The following is a 21,590-nucleotide window of genomic DNA, read 5'->3' as shown; positions in this document are numbered from 1 at the left end:
TTTTTATATTTTATTAAGCTATTAAGGTTGTCCCATCTATTTTATCCCCTTTATTCCCCTCTGCCCTGCACCCTGCTTCCCACCAGCATTCTCCTTCCTTAGTTCATGTCCATGGGTCCTACATATAACTTCTTTGGCTTCTATATTTCCTATACTATTCTTAACCTCCCCCTATTTTGTGTCTACCATTTATGCTTCTTATTCCCTGTATTTTTCCCCTATTCTTCACCCTCCCCCTCCCTACTGATAACCCTCCATGTGATCTCTATTTCTGTGAATTTGTTCCCATTCTAGGTTCTAGTTGTTTGCTTAGTTCATTTTTGTTCTTGTTTTTTTTAGGTTCAGTTGTTGATAGATGTGAGTTTGTTGTCATTTTACTGTTCTTATTTTTTATCTTTTTCTTAGATAAAACCCTTTAACATTTCATTTAATAAGGGCTTGGTGATGATGAACTCCTTTAAATTGACCTTATCTAGGAAGCACTTTATCTGCTCTTCCATTCTAAATGAGAACTTTGCTGGATAGAGTCCTCTTGGATGTAGGTCCTTGCCTTTCATGACTTGGAATATTTATTTCCAGCACCTTCTTGCCTGCAAGGTTTCTTTTGAGAAATCAGCTGACAGTCTTATGGGCACTCCTTTGGAGGTAACTGTCTCCTTTTCTCCTGCTGCTTTTAAGATTCTCTCCTTATGTTTAATCTTGGCTAATGTAATTATGATGTGCCTTGGTGTGTGCTTCCTTGGGTCCAACTTCTTTAGGACTCTTTGAGCTTCCTCAACTTCCTAGAAGTCTATTTCTTTCACCAGATTGGGGAAGTTTTCCTTCATTATTTATTCAAATAAGTTTTCAATTTCTTGCTCTTCCTTTTCTCCTTCTGGCACCCCTATAATTCGAATGTTGGAATGTTTAAAGTTGTCCTGCAGGTTCCTAAGCCTCTCTTCAATTTTTTCTAATACTTGTTTCTTCATTCTGTTCTGGTTGAGTGTTTATTTCTTCCTTCTCCTCCAAATCATTGACTTGAGTCTCAGTTTCCCTCCTGTCACTGTTGGTACCCTGTCTATTTTTCTTTACTTCACTTTGCATAGCCTTTACTTCTTCCTTTATTTTGTGACCATATCCAACCATTTCTGTGAGCATCTGATTACCAGTGTTTTGAACTCTGCATCTGACAGGGTGTCTATCTCTTCATTGCTTATTTTTATTTTTGGAACTTTGATCTGTTCTTTCATTTGGGCCACATTTTTTTGTCTCAATGCAACTGTTACATTATAAGGGCAGAGCCTTAGGTATTTGCCAAAATAAGGCAACCCACGTCACTGCATGGTGGCACATTCTGAATGATTGTTCCTTCTTTAACTCCTTAGTTGTCAGACTTCCATACAGTTCGATTTTCTGGCAGTTCTGGTTATTTTTTGTTTTTAAATTTGTTGTTGTCCTTCTTTTGGTTGTAGGAGTAGGCAAAGTATATCTACCTACGCCTCCATCTTGACCTTTTTCTTGACCTTTATCTTTTTGTTAGATAAATCCCTTTAACATTTCATTTAATAAGGGCTTGGTGATGATGAACTCCTTTAAATTGACCTCTTGATCAAATTTTCTTAAGTGGCAGAACTTGGAGGCAAGATTCACAATCTATCTTATATCTGATAGTGCCCTGTGACTGTGCTTTTTATCAATCTTTTTAAAAAAAATAATTTTATTGTTTTGGAATAAACAGTTAAAAATTACTTCAGTTAAAAGAAGCCTGATAGGAATATACAAATATGTTCATGAAACTAAACTCTTCTTAGCAGTAATATGATTAGTGAATATTCACTCAAATTTGTGTTGACATAAAAGAAAGCCAGAATATGTTAATACAAAGAACCCCAAAGACTGATCCTATCTCCAAAGGGAATCACATTACAGAAGGCACATTCAAATCCTCTATGTTCTAGTCTATCAATTGGAGACTATAATATTTATCTTTGCTACTCTACAATTTGGCTTTTAGGGTCAAATCAGAATGTGAAGGGGTATCAAAGTCAAAAAACTATATAAATGAGACACAGAATTAGTAAATACAGTAGTCCCCCCATCTGTGGTTTCACTTTCTGTATTTCAGTTTTCTGTGCTCAAAAGTAGTCCAAAATTATTAAATGGAAAATTCCAGAAATAAATAATTCATAAGTTTTCAATTGTGCAACATTCTGAGGAGAATGCCATCCCACTCTGTCCTGCCAGGGACATGAATCTTCCCTTTGTCCATAATTTCCACTCTATTAGTCACTATAGTATCACAGTGCTTGTGCTAAGTCACCCTTATTTTACTTACTAACGGCCCCAAGACACAACAGTAGTGATGCTGGCAATTTAGATACGCCAAAGAGAATCCATGAAGTGCTTCCTTTAAGTGAAAGTTCTCTATTTCATAAGCAAAAAGAAAAAATGCACAGTAAGGTTGCTAAGATCTACAGTAAGAACACATCTTCTATCCACAAAATTGTGAAGAAGGAAAAAGAAATTCTTGCTAGTTTTGCTGTCATACCTGAGACAGCAAGAGTTAGGCCATGGTACATGATAAGTGCTTAATTAATTAATATGGAAAAACCATTAAATGTGTGGGCAGCAGACACAAACAGAAAATATGTTCAGATTAACAGTAACATGTTGCCCCAGAAAGCATGGAGCCTATAGGCAGACTTCTACCAAGGGTCCCCAGACACAAGTGACACCAAGCTATTTACTGCAAGTAAGGGATTGTAAAAATGACTGGAAAGAAAGAGAGATACCGCATTCACATAATTTTTACTACAATACAATGTTGTAATTGTTCTTAGTTACAGTTGTTAATCTCTTACTGTGCCTAATTTATAGACTGAAGTTTATTATAAGTTATGTATGTATAGGAAAAATCATAGTACATATTGGGTTTCAAGCTATTCACAGTTTTAGGCATCAACTGTGGGTCTTGGAAATGTATTCCCCTGGGAATGAGGGCAACTACTGTATTGAAGGTGCTGGATATAAGGAAGGGAAAACCATGTTAGCATTACTAATGCAATTTTAAGAGAATTTTTTCAAGAGAATATATAACAAGAATTAGGAAAAACAATTGATAGGAAAAAATAATGAGCCAACTGCTTCTTACATGGTATATCTGGAATAAAAAGTAAAGAATACTTGCACAGATTTTCTAAATGATCTGGACAGTTGCTGTACTGCTAAAGTTTTATCAGGATTTGATCAGTAGTGTTACCAAAAAGTGTATCATTCACTTTTAACAAGATATTCAATAAGGTCATGTCTTTGTTATGTGTGAACAATATTTGAAGAATGCTTTATCTGCCTCCAGTTATAACTTCATTTATCCAGTAAGCATTTGCTTAAGACTTACTATGTACCCAACCCAACTGAGACTTCATGGGAAAGAGGCAAAGAAAAAGAAGATAACGGTATTCCTCTCCAGGTAGCTTCCCCATGTTGAAGAGGCAAATCACAAACCTACTAGAAGACAAGGACCTGTAAGATTATACAAGTGAGAAAGCATAAATAACTGTGGATGACAGACAAATTGAAGGGCTGATATGTGTTATTCCTCAGGTAGACATTTAGAGGAAGTATACTGGAATGTTTTAAAGGAAGAAATGACTACGTTTGACAAACAAATGAGAACAAAGCAAATTCTACATTCTAAGTGCAGATATGTTAGAATCTACAAAAACAAACATTCATGCAGGACCTTAAGGTCATATGTTCACAGTTGCAGTGCTTAGAAGTACGGACTCTAAACAGAGAGGAATAAGATTTAGAGGAAAAAAGAAAAGAAAAGAAGAAAGGACAAGAAAAGAGAAAAGAAAAAAAGAGGGAGGGAAGGAAGGAAGGAAGGAAGGAAGGAAGGAAGGAAGGAAGGACACTATATTCAAGATTGACTGGCATAGGGAAGCCCCTTCAAAAGCAGGAATAGAAAAAGAATCAAGGATCATGGGAGCTGTACAAATATAAAGATGAAAGCTCAAATCCAAGAACCAGGATACAGAAGGAAGAAATGGTGCTACAAATTGGGAATTGGACAGATAAAAGTGCCATTGAGAGAAACAGAAAACAACAGTTGGTGAAGAATATTAATGTTGGGTCTATAGCCGCAGGAATCCATTGGATAATCAAGGAAAAATGTACTGTGGATAGCTAGACAAACAAGGGTCTTTGTTTTTGCTGTTGTCTACCTGTCACTTTGTATAGTAATGAAATTAATGAGCCAGACTCTTTCCTTTTATAACTGGAAAGACTCAGACACCCTGTTCTTTTTTGCTCATGCATAGCAACCACCTAGTTCTGTCAGTACAATCAAATCTCCCCAAGTTACGGGGAATTCTAAAAATGTGTCACCTGCTTCTAGAATAATGAAGAGAGAGTATGGGGGAAAAATATCTTTCAAAAAGCAGGTTATGAGGCTAAGCAATGTTTTTGTTTGTTTATTTCCTACAGCTGTTGGCCAGAGGCTGTAACCCAGCACAGGGAAACACGGACTGTTATCTGCCCCTTCTACTCATAGTCTTTCATCGTAATTTGATTTAATCATAGTAGCATTAAATTGCTTAGCAAAGAAATAAATAGATTCTCAAATATTAAATTAAATTATCCAAAAGTCATCAACAGGTGATTTTTTTTTTAATTCTTAGAAGAGATTTTATTTTCCCTTGGGCATCTTTGATAGCAAATAGATGAAAGAAATTGCTAAATTGCTAAGCAAATTCAAAGCATTGTAATGAAACCAAATACTAATTGTCTCAGAATCCAAAGATGATTATTTTGAAGATTTCTAACACAGACATTAAACCTTAAGTATAATTCTTTTTAATTTTGAACTTTGAAGTCAGAACTCAAGAGAGGCATACTGCAAATTTTACAGGATAAATGGATTTGCCTTTAACCACAAAATTGTGTTGTCCACAGCATGATTGAAAACTGTTACTAACTTCTAAAGGCTTCAGAAGTGTTCAGCCTGTGAATAGCCTTCACCTCTGCCAACTTACCTGGCATCCCTTTGTGTTTACCAATACACTTTCCTGAGCCCGCAGACAGCAAGCCCCTGGGCGGACTATGTATGGAGCCTTATCTAAATCCTCTGGAAGTTATGCTGGGGCTTATCTCTGCCTGGAGACTCAACATCATTTTCCGTGTCAAATTTCAGACATTCCAATATTGTGAAGATATGGATGGCTTTGCCTTATCATTGAAAGCAGGCTATTACAGATATTTTATAAAGTTAATTATGTGACTAATACCTGAGCAAATAAAATGGCCCTCAGTCAACTGAATTTTATTATCAAAACTAATCATTGCATTCAGCAAAATACATCAATAACTTTAGTGAGTTATGCAGCAGGGGCTGTGGATTTCTTCAATAGAACAATTCATATTAAAATCAGGTCAACAGAGGTTCTAATAAAAATTTATATATAGGTTGTGATTGTGTATGTATCAAAGCAATATAATGTATTTTATTGAAGTTTTCTGTGTGTTAACAGTTCAAGAGTTTATGGGCACAGGGGGACAGAATTCCCATTTTATTAAACTTTAAAGTTTTTAAAAATAATTCTAAACAAGAGTTCATTTGACAAGGAAAAGAAGAATTCTGACTACATAGTAGAATCAGAATCTAGCAAAAGACCCCATTTAATTTGGCATTTAAGATGCTTTATGGTTTGGTTCACAATTTGCTCCATGCATATTCATTAAATCTGCCCACATAGACTATAAACTGTTTAAGTAAGTAAATTATTTCAAACTTGTTCACTGCTTCTCCAATGTGCTGAGCATTAATGTATTAAACAGAAACTCAAATGAATGACTAAATAAGGGACTGAATGAGCCTCTCTCCTACCTTGTTGTTTACACAATCCATCTGCCTTAAAAAGCCACAGGTAGCTGACTCAAGTCAATAGCTTGGATCTTTTTACAGCATATTTATACAGAAACATCTTCCAGTTTGTTTTTTGTCAGAGGCACATATTGAAAAGCTAAACAGAACTATGTGAAAGGAAAATGTTCAATGCATTCTGAAGAGGGTGATTTTGAAAATTATTTTGAGAAGGTTACATATGTTTACTATGAGGAAATGACTTTTCATTCAATTTGATAAAAATCAAAGATTCTTTTTAAGTCTGTGCTTTATCGAAACCTTTAACAAGGTAGTTACTGGTTGATAAGTTTGATCAGAAGGAGTCTATAAACCACAGGAAATATGGGAAGAAAGGAGAAAGGAAGAAAGAGAAGAAGGGGGAAGGGAAGGAGAGACAGACAGGAGGAGGGAGGTGGTCAGGAGGAAAAGGAGGGAGGAAAAGCAGTAGAGTCCCCAAAATGCTATTTTCACGGTATTAACAAGCAAGGCTTTGAAGCTCACCACTTCCACAAAGTCTTCCTGGAACTCTAGGAGCCTCTACTTTGTCCTCCTCTAACCTGCTACCTACGCACTTAACCCCCTCCACTGAATTTTGCACTCAGTTCTGTATGCCTCCTGTTTGTTTCTAGTTTTTAATCCTGAGAGTTAGTCTTCATAAGCTTCTAAAGAAAGACCCATCTTCTCTGTACTGTTTCCCCACAACCTCCAGCACAATATGAGCACACAGCAGACTGCCAAGAAAAAAGTAAATGAAAGATTAAATGAACAAATATAGGAGTAAGTTTTTCCTAATTCAGTAACCTTGGTGAACTTGACCTTGATGCTCTGGGAAAGGGATTTTTAATTTGGAGTCCAATGGCGTCCTAGACCTAGGGAATTATAATCTCTATAAGGGTAATAATACACAGTCCCAACTGTGTGGACATTTAAACACATATGTGACACACACTGCACACAAACATACAGATTTCCCACAGTTCATAACATGTCCTTTGTTAAAGGGGACATGTAATTTGGAGGAGGCTTAGAACTACTATTCTAAAGAGTGAGGAAAAGGTGAGTTTGTTTAATAGTCAGGAGCCAGGAATTCAGTCCTTGAGGCCATTTTTATCTATAATGAGAAATTCTTTTTTTTTATAATGATAAATTCTTCAAACTGACCTTGAAGTGGTTGGTTTCATCTTAAATCATATTCTGTATGACTTTGTATTGTTTCAGATCTTGCCTTTCATGTTCTGTCTCCAATAGGGGTTAATAAGTATATTAATCCACATATCTCCAAAGCACTTTTTCCTATTTGCATTCTGTAATTTAGACAATCCTTTATAATACAAGGCTTAATTTTTAACCAACTCTTAAAAAATGATTGTCCTCATGGTTTTTTAAAAATTATTAATAAATAGTCAAAAAACAAAACTGAAATGTAGATTATTTTTCCTACTGGTTAATAGAAAGATTCTTTTCATATTGTATTTGGCATCTTGGGTGAATGTGTGGTGATCTAGAGAGCTGGTGGATTGTTTTGGCTAAAACTAGAAGTAGGCAAGAAGCTTCCATAAATATAAGAATGTAGCATATGGAGATCATTCATGAAACGAGTAGCAAACATTGGTGCAGTAGTGAGGCATTCCTCTGACAATCCAGAGATATGTCAAAGGTAGAAAATGCTTCACATCGTTGCTGAATTTTTGTAGTGGCCATAGCAACAGTTTATTACCTGTGTCATCTCAAGTCTCTCGGCTGAAATATCTAGGACAGATGTAAATGAACAAGCTTATATTTTTCAGAAAGGAAATTACAGCTTGTCTTATGTAAGAGACACGGATTTAAGGTTGTTTCATAATATGATGAATGGTAATGGAAGAGACAGATAATGCAGAAAGCTGCCCTTGAAGGTGAAATCTAGGCAGGCAGTATTAAGCCAGTAAGTTCTGCCATGAATTAAACCTTGAACCCAATGAATAAATCCACCCACAGGTTGCCAGGCTAGGAGACTGCAGTAGAGGACTGTGAATGGAAATGAGGCAGGAAAGAATCAGAGCTAAGGAAGTGAGTTTCAGAGCAGGCCTAAGGAAAACTCACTGAGATGGTGGTGTACCTCAGAGACTGTCCACTCTACTTCCACTTGACCTTGAGAATGTAGTTTTGTGGGTTTCTTTTGAGCCACCTAACATTCACTGAGCATTGTTAAGCTGATAGTAATCAGTCAGGCATTTCAGAACATAGAAGTGAGAGCCCAGAAACAGGAGGACTAGAGCAGGTCTCCCCACAAGCCATAAGGCACTTTGCATAAATTTTTTTTTAAAAAACTCCTCTCCTCAACTGCTCACTCAGTAGGTAGGTGTGGGTACAATGCCTGATTGATGAGTACACTTTGAATTTGAGAACATAACTTGACACATGGGGCTGCTATTTAGTAATAGCTAAAATTTCTGCTTTATGAATGCACAAATATCCTTGCTCTTTGTGACACTTTTATCTTGGATTTCACAATGCTCTATTAAAGAGAGGATATTTGAAGTATCTACTTTTTTTAAAAAGTATGTCAGATCCCCTAAAGTCAATAATTTTTAAAAATTTGCTTGGTGCCAAGATTCCTTAGGAGAAAGAAATAATGATGTTTTTCCATCTGAGTCTTCATTTTTATTATAGAAAGAATATTTAGCAGCTGATTTCATCAGTAACTGTACCCCTGGAGCACTAAATTTGTACACAAGAGCATATTAAGCCCTGTAGTTTCCATTTGAAAATGCACTATATTATGTTCTGAGTACTGAATTTGGCAAATATAAGAAATGTACTTCTTTTTAAAAGAGTAAAAAAGAGTAATTAAGACTCAGATTGTGACACATGGGAAGTAAACAGTAAGCCTCACAATATACAAACACGCTTAGCGCTGCATTACGGCCCTGAGAAAATGCCTGGCACGTAGATATTTAATAAATGTATTTGATTAAATAATCACTTTTTTAACTGTTCAGTTTATGCCTACTTCCCATGAAAAAATGACCTCTCTTAATGAGGGGAATAGTTGTTTGGGATTTTTTCCCCCAACAGAAGACCTGATAATGCAAATTTATTTCTAAATCGTTCCTAATTATTTTATTGTGTTTTCCTTAACTATAAGTTCTTCATGTCATGAATAATCTAGTAAAGCTGAGTTTTGAGTTAGTAAGAAGTGAATTTTGTACATAGGAAGAGTACATTAATATACTTATTATACATTTGTATCAGTTTGTTGGTTTATTTTAAAACAATACATCAGTTTACACCCAGAGTGTTGTATCACAAAGTAAATGCAAACTTTACGTTGGGTAGAGGGAAATTTTAGCAAACATATGTAATCTATTTATTTTTTGAAATATTTTATTGTTTATGCTATTACAGTTGTCTCACATTTTCCCCCTCCACCCAACCCACCCCCCCACTTCCATAATCAGTCCCCTTTTAAAAATCAGTCCACATTAAGTGAGACCTGTGTGGAGCCTCAAAAAGTAAACATCATTTAAATGGCTGAAGAGGAGGAAGAATACCATTAAAAAAAAAGGAAGACCCTTGAAAAAACAGGGTAGAATTAAGCAAAGAACAGACCATGTGGTCTGACAAGACTAGAGGTGAGTGTAGGGAACAGTGAGAGGAAAGGGATGGACACGTAGGTGCTACAAGTGACAGACTCTAAAAGCTGTGTACAAAATAATTAAAAATTATGTATTAGAAAGTTGTGTCCAATGACCATGGATGGGTAAAATGAAGAGAACAGCTAAATTATTGGAAGGGAGATTATGTGAGAGGTAATTTTAGGTCAACCACTTATAAGTGGAAATAGATGTAAAAGAAATATAAAATGCATCAAAGAAGAAATAGCATGACATGACCATTAGATTCAGAAACAAAAGATTTCCACATGATTTCAATGTCTAAGAGGCAGCAAATAATAGAAGAGCAAGGAATAGGCATACAGTTGTTTTGCAGAACTGTTTTGAGAAGGTAAAGGATTCATACAAAACATTCTGTAGGCAGTACAGGATACAGTTCAAGTGACTGGAAGCAGGAATAAAATAGAATAATGAACCTAAAAGATTAAGATGTGGGAAATGGTGTGCCCAACAATGAGTGAATGCCAAGATGAGCAAAGGACTAAGAACTTTAAATTAACTCCATTCAAGACTTGGGAATGGGAAGCAAAGAGAAAAAAAAGTCAGAGGCTTAGCAGGAGATGCTGAGAAGGGCAATAGAAACAAAAGCAGAAGAAAGTTTCAAGAAGGAAGATATAATCAAGATTTTCCCATACCACAGACAATGTTGTTTGGGTTTCTCCAAAAGAAAACCATCAGTTACCCTTGAGAGAATCTTTGGTACAAAGTTAGAATTATGAGAATGGTTGCAGAAGGGATAGGTAAAAGGACAGGTAAGAAGGAAGGTCATAGAACATATAGAAATAGCTCACATTCATATTCCAATTGTATAACCGTCTACATGCAGCATATATTACAAACTTCCCAAGCTCTGCTTTGTATCCTCTTGAGTTTCCTAGTGCTGCTATAATGAATTACTACAAATTTACAGGCATTTATTAGCAAATTTAGTATTTTCTAGTCTGGAAGTCAAAAGTCCAAATGGTTTTACTGAGCTAAAATCATAGTCAGCAGGACTGATTCCCCCTTTTTAAAACATTAATATGTAATAAATAACATTGTGTAAATTTAAGGTATATAATGAGACGACGTAAAATATGTACTTGAAGTTTACTAAGGCAGTATATCCTAAATGTTCTCACCACACACATACACATACACACCACATATCCGTCACCTCACATGCCTTTGTACCAGCCTCTAGTAACCATTCTTCTCTTTGTTTCTTGGGTCCATCTGGATAATACCCCTATGTCAAGATTCTTAATCACATTTGCAAAGTCCTTTTGCCATGTAAGGTAACATATTAACAGTCTCCAGGGAATGAAGTATAGACATTTTTGAGGTATCATTCTTCCTACCACCATGTCTAAGTCCAAGCATCAGAAGCAATTTTGATTTGACTTTGCCTTAACTTTTATGCATCAGTTTACCATTGGGTTACATAATATGTGAGATTAATTCATTAACTAGAAAATAAAAACTATTTTAACAAAGAATTTTTACACTAGTCTATTATTTTCTACTACAAGTTTTTTAAGTTAAATGCTAAAATTCTTAAATTCTATTTAATAATAGTTGGTAGCAATAACAATAAGCTGATAGATTTCTTCCAGTAGCAATATTTTGATGAGATTTTTATTGAAGCTACATTTTATATTATAGAAATCACTCTTGGCAACATCTCATGCTGTTATTTGCTTCACATTTTTTAATATAAAATATTCTATTCAAGAGGCTTCAAGGATCGATAAGGATTTTTTCTATTGTATACATTTAAAATATATACATTTTACCCTAATAATGTAAAGACATATTTGAATTCCTCAAACTATTCAATTCATAGTTTTCTCTCTGTATATAGTTTTTTCTGTACAAAATTGAAGGGATGCTGGACAAAATTGTAGTGAAGGTTAAATTAGATGATGTATGTACAGCAGTAGCACAGTTGCTGGCCAGTAATAAATAGGTCTTCAATAATATTTTAGCCTAAATCCAAAATATATTCCATGAGATTTAACCACTAACATTCAAACATATTTCTATAATAGCTACAAGTGAATAATAATGTAGACGGTGTTTCTTTTTTAAACCCATCACATTTTAAATGTCTGGTTGCTTTACACAGTAAAATTAATTTTTTAACATGAGAATTCAATTTAAATAACTTCATTTAATTAAAAATGGTGATTTATATGATAATTAACTATTCAGTCAGATTTCCATGAGTATATGGAATTACATTGTCTTTTAAATTATGAGGAAATTTTTGTTAATTTCATATACTCAGTACAGCATATGCAAAGTTAAAATTATTCGGAAGAGCAACCAAAAGGAAATCCAAAAGACAGCAACGCTTTAAGAAAGTCATGAAGTAAGTTTTTCAGTGGTTGTGATTTACCTTCAAGTGGCACTATTTCAGATTTCTTGCTGTAATCCTGTTTCTATTCCTTTAACTTCTTTTGATTAAATGTGTCTGTTTTCACTGTCTATTTTATTTTTTGTGAAGTTGTCAAATGATCTTTGTCTCGTCCTATGTAATTTAAGAGACTTTTATATCACTCTATGAGAGGCCATCATACAAGTCCAACTAGGAGAATAATTTACAAGTTTGAAAATGAACAGCCATTGTTAAAATATGGTCTCACCTGCAATGAACACACAGGCTCTCCTGTTCATGCTTGGCAGGGTTTGAACTAGACCAAAAGAGGCAAGAAGCCTTTAACTGAGGCACTCTGAATGATATCATTGGTTTCATAAACTTACTTTAATTTACATTTTTTAAAAAATATGACTTGAATGAGATTAGCAAATGATAAAATGTCTTTGAGTGTAAACTTATCTATAACTTTCACATAAATATTTGTCTGAAAACCAATTTTGGAAGTTGTAATTTTTTATGTCTTTAGGTTAACCTCTAATAGTCAATCATAAACTAGAATAATATGCACAGTACATATTCTACTCTATGAAGCTAAAGAGAGGGGGCTTTCTCGGTTTGGAAGAGAAGCTAACATTTTTGTTACTATTTTATTAAGTGTTTCTGCCTTGTCTCCTGCAGTCATTGGATCTAATAATGTTTTTGTAGCTAGAAGAAAATAGAGCTTTTCCTACCATCTCAGAGCACAATGTCTTTTCTGATTACAACAGGCAAATCTAATTACTTCTTCTGATTAATCTCAATAGTTGAATAATTTCTTTCAGGCAAAGTAAAATTCTAAATATTTCCACAAGAACTAATTTTTGATAAGCACATGTGTAGGGGGTACCAAATAAGAAAATAGATTGACTTTCAGTAGATGGGCAACTTGTAATAAAAATATTTGAGTATACTTGCTTATACATGCTTTAGTATTTTAAACAGAGCCTGCAGATCTGAAGCTCTCACCTAAAAACATCTCTTCCCCCTCTCAATCGTACTTGCATATCCACTGAACTCTTCTCAGTGTATTCATCTCTTTCTTTTTATATATTTATTGGTGTGCATGTTACACGTCACCACATATACTCTGAGTTCTATCCATAATACTTAGCTCCATGTCTTCAATATAAAGAAACAGCTAACATTGAGTTCTTGCTATACGCTGGATGCCATTCTACACTTTCTAGTTTAACTCCTTTCATTTTCAAAAGAGATGAAATAGGTACCACTATTACCTTCAGAAACTCAGAACAGTTCAACAACCTGGCCAGAGTTACACAGCCTATAAATGTCCAAGCCTGTATTCACCTGCAGTTCAGAGCCACTGAACACATCACTGCCTCTGGAGATCCTGAGTGGGTAAATTTCCCCAGCACTGACTCCCAGAGCACCGAGCACTCCTTCCTAACCTTCATTGCTACTATGGTATTATACTCATTTTATGTCAGCCCTTCCCATTGTACCCAGACATAACACAGTCCTAGTATTTAACTCATGAGTAATAATAGTGAATATTTACTAAACTTTTACCATGTGCTAGGCACTGCATCTTATTTTAAACTTCAAAAAAACTATGAGATACCTACCAATTTACCACACTTTAAAGATGAAGAAACTGAGGCAGAAAGAAGTTAAACAACTTGCTCAAGGTCACACAGCTAGTAAAAGGTGGAGCCAGGGTTTAAACTCAAAGGTCAAACTGAAGAGCTATACTCTGAATGAAGGAAGGAATGGAGTATCGAAAATACAGCTTGGCAGGGCAGGGAAAGCAATAGGGAGGAAATGATATTTGACATATCTGGAGGGGGGAACTCAAAAAAAAATACGAGCACTCTAGGCAGGAGAAACAGCTTGGATAAAGTAATGCAGAACAGAGCGCCTGGAGCTGAACAGGCGCTCAGTCGATAGGAATGGAAGGGTGACTACCTAACAGTTTTGCATATGTGTTACTTACACTAACAATGTGCTCTGCATGTTTTTTTCTTTCAGTGCCACCGTGGGCCTTAATTGCCATAGCCATAGTTGCAGTCCTTTTAGTCCTGACCTGCTGCTTTTGTATCTGTAAGAAATGTTTGTTCAAAAAGAAAAATAAGAAGAAGGGGAAGGAAAAGGGAGGGAAGAATGCCATTAACATGAAAGATGTGAAAGACTTGGGGAAGACCATGAAAGATCAGGTAATATATTCATTCCATATTTCCTCTTAGATTTTACTGAAAATTAACAAATGGTTTATTATTTTATGCCAGATAAGTATAGCACTAAACAACTTCTGGACACCTGTCATTGTTGTGAAGGTGGTTGGCAATCCTTTCAGTCATTATTCAATATCCCACGGTGCAGTGGAAACACTTGATAGGGTTTTAGAGTTCCCTAAGCATGTAAACCAGAGAAGGGCATCCAGGGCCATCTCGATGGGTCCAGCATATGCGAATGTGCCTGAATGTTCTGAATATATCTATTAGCTCACCTGTGTTGTGTTTAGAGCTTGCAAAGTATATTAAAGAATATCTGAGTGTCTTCCCTCTTGGGAAGGTCACCTTTCTAGCATTGTTACTGCTCTTATTCAGTTAAACAGCTGAATCTAAAAGGCGTTTATCAGACTTGGTGAAAGCTACTCATGGTATGTATTCATCCGGCTCAATAATAAGTGCTCTGGAATGAGTTATACAAGGAAAGGAGAAAAATATGAGCGTGTCCCAAAGAAGAGGGCAGAATTTGAAGGCAAAATTCTTTATAGTTACATAACAACAGTTAAAACCATAATGCAGATTATAAACTCTCTCTGGCTGGATTATTTTCCCAGTCCTAAGGAAGCTGTTTGAATGGTCTTTATATTGTCTATTTTTGCTAAATTAACTGAATGATTTGGTTCAGAATAGTTTACTATTGATTATAATAATTAAATGCCTCTTCAGTTTTTTTAATCATATTCATATTGGATATTTTTAAATAACATTTAATTTACATTAAAAATACAAAAAGACTTTTCAAAAAAATAACACTTTTAATTATCAATGTCTTCCTTCATATAATTCAAAACTTCTATTTACTCCCAAATAACATATATAGTCAGTTCCACAAATTCCTCTGATAATATTAATTACTATTAATTAAACTCTTAAATATATGACTCTTAGGAACAATGTAACCAACAGAGCTATTTTAGGACATTTGTATGGTTTCCCAATTAACCACCCACTCAGGAAATAACCCCACTCCCCAGCCTGAGTTTTAAACACTTTTTCTCAAAGACACAGTAATGTCTATTGAAAACAATCACACAAAGGCTCATTTTTTCACAAGTTGAGCTTTTGTTTGGTTTCAGAGCTAAAGAGGGGCTGGAAGGTTAGTGCTCACCTCAGAGAGCTGTGTCCTGAGCTCAGAGTGAGAAGGGTTACATTTTTCTGTAAGTTTCTAATCACAGCCACAGAAGCCAATGCACAGACATTCAACTGTCTATTAAGGACTGTTCTCTTTGGTTAATCTATTACATAGAAACTGAAATTTTAAATCATGTCTTGCCTTATTTCAACATTTCTCTAGCAAGCAGGATTTGATACAGATTACTTTAAACAACTTATTGGAATAAATGTAGAAATAATCTTCTAGATGGACATGAAATGAGTAAGTTTTACATGAATTTCAGCTATATATGTTAAACAATAAGTTGAAAATACAGTACTATCATTTTCATAACTATAATATTTAAATTCCAGTATCCTATAATTAAAAACTAAAAGCACCAAATAATATTAAATACCTACAGTGTTTCTTTCTAAGACAAGCAATTTGTATTTTTCATTATAAGATTTGTTTTGTATTGTGTAAGTCTGTAGTTTATAGAATAGTAGTGATGTTTATTACCCCCAGTATGACCTGGATAAATGACCGAGATCTCAAAAGTAATAAACACAGAGAACTGATTGTGGTTAATTTGTCATTGGTCACCTAATCCTTTAAATGGGAGGGGAAGAGAAAATGAGTCAAATAAGGAAATAATAAAGAAGTCAGTGACAGTTTACAGTAATCTGTCACAGCATGGCATTTAGGATTTCAACCCTCAAAAACGGTGTTTTTAATTATTTTAAGTAGACCAATTTATGTAGGATTTTATAGATCTTATTTTTATTTATGAACAATTAAATGTTAAGTGATTTACAAACAATTAAATTGTGTTTGGACAACTGAAAGTAGGCCCCATGAGTGAACAATTATATAGCAGTAGCTTATGATACTTTCGAGACTGACAAAGTAGCTGAAAACAGGTTCTATCATTTTATGAAGAGGAAGGAAGAAAAAGTAAAATATAATTCAAAGATTTTAAGATGTCCTATTATATTTGATCATCAAAATTCAGATATCATTTAATTCATATAAATTCAAAACAGCCTTACCACAAAGTAAAATTATTTTTTAAATATTTATATTTTTAGATGGTTTTAAACAGAATATTAATATGAACATGGGGAAGACAATGTGCCTATCACTTTAAAACAGATGTGAGAGGCATTTTACATATTTCTTAAAATACCTAGGCTCTGAGAAAATGAAACAGTTTTTACTGTTTCAATCCATAAAAAAACTCACAGAAATTAAATTTCAACATTCATGGCTACATGTCTCTATGGTAACATTTTATACCCAAGGAGGAATTTTTAAATATTCTGTGATGGCAACAGAAAAAATTAACTACAAATACTATATTTCTACAGCAAAAGATATTATCTTTTTTTAGTGCCTTAAAACTTGAGAACATTAAAAATACAGAAGAAAAATATCAACTTAGAAAGTCCTAGGTCTGGAAAGGTCATTTCTCCATCATTTTTACTAATGTGTATGGATACTTTAATTTCTATTTCCTTCTATGTCCTCCTTATCTGTGTTGTGTCTCATGACTGTTCTGGACTGTCCCTTGCGGTAGGTTTCCTCTGTTACTTAGACACTCCTACGTCAGCGCTCGGACACGCTCAGTGGCCTGGCAGCTGGGGCTCCACCTCCGAGGGCACACCATTCTGACACACATCAAGAGGCTGAACTAAATTGGTTTTGTAAAGATGAAGGGTTCTCACATTAAATATTACTAACTGGTGAAACAGAGTGTTATTAGAAAGCTCGAGTTTTTAATTGATGGGCACAAAATTCAGCCCTTTGTTGCTGTCTTTTTACTGTGCCTTATCAAATCCAAACCCGGACCATTTAACTGAGAATGAGCCAGTGCTCCTTTCAATGGTTGTGAACTAAGCACCTTCTGAATGTGGAAGCAAACCAGAAGCATATGCACTAAATCTCTGAAATTTAAAACAGGGTCAATGTTCCCAACACAGTTTTTCTACAGCAATTTATCAAACTCTCAGAGCTTCTGGGTTTACAAGCTTTTCCTCTGCATTTTGTTCCTTTGTGGGGGAGGTATTGCTCTCAAGATATTACAATGGCTACTGATTTAATAGGCCTGAATTTAATGTGATAGTACAGAAAATGTCTTGGTTAAACTCAGCCTTTGGGACAAGAATAGACTTAATCACTTCAGTGATGAACAGTGGCACTGAGAAATTATCAAAAATTTAGACCTATTTCATTCAGAATAATTGCAGAGATGGCCCTGTACCTTTTATTAGGGCAGCCCACTTAGGGAGAAGGAGATTTAATATATCAGCTATTTCAAATTGCACTGGGCTGAAACATGATATGTAAATTGTCAGTTCTGAGCATTTTGAAAAAGTATTTTAATCCATGAAATTTTTTTATTATGGTGGAGTAATGTGCAGATTTTTCAGACAGAATTATGCATTAGTTTGCTATTATTTTTAAAAGCAGAAAATGTTACAGGGGGGCAAATTACCTAGGCTAAAATTTCCTCAGCACATCTTCTTTGACAGTAAAGACTTGCACACAGCTAAGGTGTTGAAAGGGCAATGTGATTTCACAGCCTCAAGCCCTATAATTAAACCCAATTGTCTCTTCTTGTTACTTTACCACCTTATTCCCTTTAGTGACCCCTCCCCCAAGTTAAAAGGTTAATATAAATTTTTAAAAAATTATGTTGTTTCTTGCCTTTGGCTATCAGTAAATCAACACTTTACTATTCAAGGAAACATCCAAGTATAATTTAAGGTTTCCACATTAAATAGTATATGGCTAACCAGATTTTTAAAAGTTTATTCACTGATATATTGATGGTAATTTTTAATTTTCCCTACACTTTGTAGGCTCCTGAGAATATTCAAGAACCACAAAAGGGAAGCATCTCTGACTACAGTGCAACTCTGTCTGATCTTCCCACCTAAATAAATTATGTTAATATGGTGCCACCACGCTTCAGTTGGAGGGAATCAAATTGGAGTTCCCTGGGTAGAGCCAAATTGGAAAACTTTGTCAATTAAGGAACTGAGGGTGTCATTTTGAAGCATCATTGAGGGTATCTGTGTTCATGGATGAGTCAACAGAAAAGTCTTCTCTCAGCAGAAAAAAAAATACCATGTGGTCTGAGAGTTGGGGTCAGTGGAAAAGGTTGGGTAGTCTGATGATTCTGGTGCCATTCTGAAGCCTGGTTTTGCTTCTTGCGTTCAAATTCTACAAGAATGCTCAGATTTAATTTGATTGCTGAGAGGAGTTAAGATTTCCTTACTTTGTCAGAGATATAAAGCAGTCTACCACCTACGTGTCTTAACTTGATTTCTGTGAGGTTCTACAGTAACACACACACAGCAATGAAAATGCTACAACCAAAAACTAGGAGAAAATATTCCCTATATATAATAACAGAAAGGTTGAAACCACTGAAGTACACAGCCTCTACAAACCAATAAGAGGCAAACAACACAAAGAAAAATGAGCTATAGCTATATAATGGCAGTCTCCAGAAGAAAAACAATAAATATGGTTAATGTAAGATTTAAAATTTTTGTTAACCTCACTAGTGGTTAGGGATATGTAACACTATCATTTTTAATCAACAGTAATAATTATGCATTTATTTCTAATTCTTTTTTAAAATCCTTTAAGGCAATAAGAATGCACATCTCCAGAAACAAAGCTTTCAATTTTTATAATTTTTATAATGTTTGGTTACTTAGCAAAATTTTGGTACTTATTGAGAAAATATTTTTCTTTTTTTAAAGAGGAGCATTTAATGTATTTTGTGAAATAATGAGCTTTCTAGTATTTCAATTTATATTACACTTAAGTTTTAGGTTATACAACATATTCAGCTGATACAAACTGAGCTTTGTGAGTTCAATCCCATTATTTTTGTTCATTAACACAAAATAAATTTTTATACCAATATCAGCTTGACAAAATTGCAAATATAACTCCTTTTATTGTTTTGGTATCAAATGGACCCATAAAAATCAATTTAATTCAGCCTAGCTTTCTGTGGAGCTGTTATGAAAATAAAATGGTAAACGTAAACTGGAAATGGAGTCGATTTCTCTCTAAACATGCATTTGCTGGTAGCATGTTTTTTCTCTTTTTCCATAACCATTATAAATGTAGATGTGAAACAGGAAATTAAAACTTTCTGAGAATCACTTACTCAACTATTTTTTCATAGGAAACAAGGCAAGGAAAGGCCACACATTTCACATGAATTACCCCGCTGCATGTAACAATGGTGTTTTACATGACAGTCAGCTCAACTCGCTTTAACCTGCGTGAATGTGAACCCTGGCCTGGTTAAAAGCATGTTTATCATACCTCTGAAATGAGCAGTTTCAGCAGAGTCAAACATAATGCCAAGTGGACATCTTCTCTGCAACAACTTTACATTTTTTGCTTGCAATATTCTTAAGGGCTTCTTCCATTGCTTCCATGTTGCTTGCTGATTGGGGGAAAAATTCCGTGCATAAATGGAATTTTAAAAAATACGTAAGCAGCAAATGTGAATGTGTGTCAGACCAACTGAGATTTCCGGCATCTTAGTGCTTGCTTTTGACAGCTTGGAAGTATAACCACAGGCCCAGTTTAATTTGGATTTTGATGCAAATGCACTTGAATTCACATATGATCCATTTCCCTAATCACAGGCCCTTAAGGATGATGATGCTGAAACTGGATTGACTGATGGAGAAGAAAAAGAAGAACCCAAAGAAGAGGAGAAACTGGGAAAACTTCAATATTCACTGGATTATGATTTCCAGAACAACCAGGTCTGAGGGGGAAAATGTTTTCTAATTCCATTACGTTTTCTGAAATTACCAAGTAGAAATTGAAGCATGATACTTCTTAAAACATTCCGTTGGCTGCAAGGGGAAAATGCAATTATCAAAGCTATTGATGAAATAATTTCTAAGTACAGGCAGTCCCCTACTTGCTAATTTAACTTCTGGTAATTGGAATTCACAGTATTCAACCGATTACATCTAACTTATAGCACTTACAATAGGCAGGCAGAATACAGATTAACTCGAAGCAGTCAGACTGATTCTGAGAGCTCCCAGCCACAATCTGGCTGTACCAGCCCTCAGCGCAAGCTGGAGTAATCTTCCTTGCACTGCATGGATGTAGATCTGAACAGGGTGAGTGGCCTTTGAGTAACACCATCATTCAAGCCAAAGTTGGAAACACAATGTAACAGTTTGGTAAGGGATCAGAGATGGAAAGGATCAAATTGTAGTCCATGAATTTCAAAGGTAGGAATACCTTATATAATATCATGATAATTAGGTCAAATTCCTGATGCTAATGATAACAGTTCTAGAAGAGCAGAAGGACCAGAAAACTTCATTTCTAGGGCCTATGACTACTGCCAAAAAGGTGCCAAAACACACTAAAAGAGGTAGCAAAACAGTCATTTCTGCTTCGGTTTCTCAAATAACCATGAAATGTCAACTAGATTAACAATAATCTTAGCTCCCCTTTATTGACTGACGTTATGGAGATAGCACCTTGCGCGCGCGCGCGCGCACACACACACACACACAAGCACACACAAGCACACACAAAGATAGCTGTTAGAAATCCCTCCACATAAAAAGATTCTATGACATTGATGAATATACTCCTTTATCTACTGAATTGTTCAAGAAATTAAAAGCTAGTCAAGAATCAGTGGAACTGGCTGAGTTAGAGATCTGACTCTCACGAACCCTCAGGACATGACCCTTCTCTAAAGAGGAGAGTTGTCAAACCTTCCACTTGTTTGGCTTCACTCATCGTTTTGGAGGAGGAAAAACTGATAAATGTGAAGTAAATACAGTTACTGCTAGTGCAGCCGGTGTTAATTATTTCCAGTTTGATGAGGAATGGAACACATCAGTCAAACCGCAAGGTTCCACCTTGACAACTGCCGTCCGAAGGCAGCAGAGCTGTGAGGACCCTGCATGGTCGCACAGACGCTGGGCTTCCTTCAGAAACTGACAGCTCAGACCCTGGCTCTGCTCTCTGGAGTCTCCAGAGGATATCGCATGAAGAATGTGTTGATATGTTCTATCATATTAAAAATAATTTTACTTGATCACCTTCATTATAGTCCTGGCTAGTGATTTCATAATACATTTTAGAAAGCTGTGTGTTGGTTACAGATACAGGTTTACAGGTATGGATTTATACAGATTTATAGGTATACCTTTTATAGTTAATTAACTGGAGCATTTGAAGTCATTTCTATCACCTATCCCAAAATTTGATCATCAGAACTTAGTTGAAAGCA

At 35.2% G+C, this 21,590-nt stretch overlaps 1 protein-coding gene across 5 annotated transcripts in view; it reads left to right on the top strand.

Moving 5' to 3' along the window:
* Positions 1–21,590, top strand: part of SYT1 (synaptotagmin 1) — a 533,021-nt gene that overhangs the window by 370,067 nt on the left and 141,364 nt on the right. For 3 of the 5 annotated variants that reach the window (XM_028532565.2, XM_028532566.2, XM_028532568.2), the window contains 2 exons: positions 13,931–14,115; positions 19,966–20,088. In XM_028532565.2, coding sequence (XP_028388366.1) covers positions 13,931–14,115; positions 19,966–20,088 — 308 coding nt within the window. The remainder of the gene's footprint in view (positions 1–13,930; positions 14,116–19,965; positions 20,089–21,590) is intronic. The other 2 variants (XM_028532572.2, XM_028532571.2) reach the window with 1 other exon arrangement.

This window comes from Phyllostomus discolor, chromosome 2 (assembly GCF_004126475.2).
Source record: "Phyllostomus discolor isolate MPI-MPIP mPhyDis1 chromosome 2, mPhyDis1.pri.v3, whole genome shotgun sequence".
Taxonomy (NCBI): domain Eukaryota; kingdom Metazoa; phylum Chordata; class Mammalia; order Chiroptera; family Phyllostomidae; genus Phyllostomus; species Phyllostomus discolor.
The sequence above is the reverse complement of the archived record's forward strand: the minus strand, read 5'-3'. Positions and strand labels throughout refer to the sequence as shown.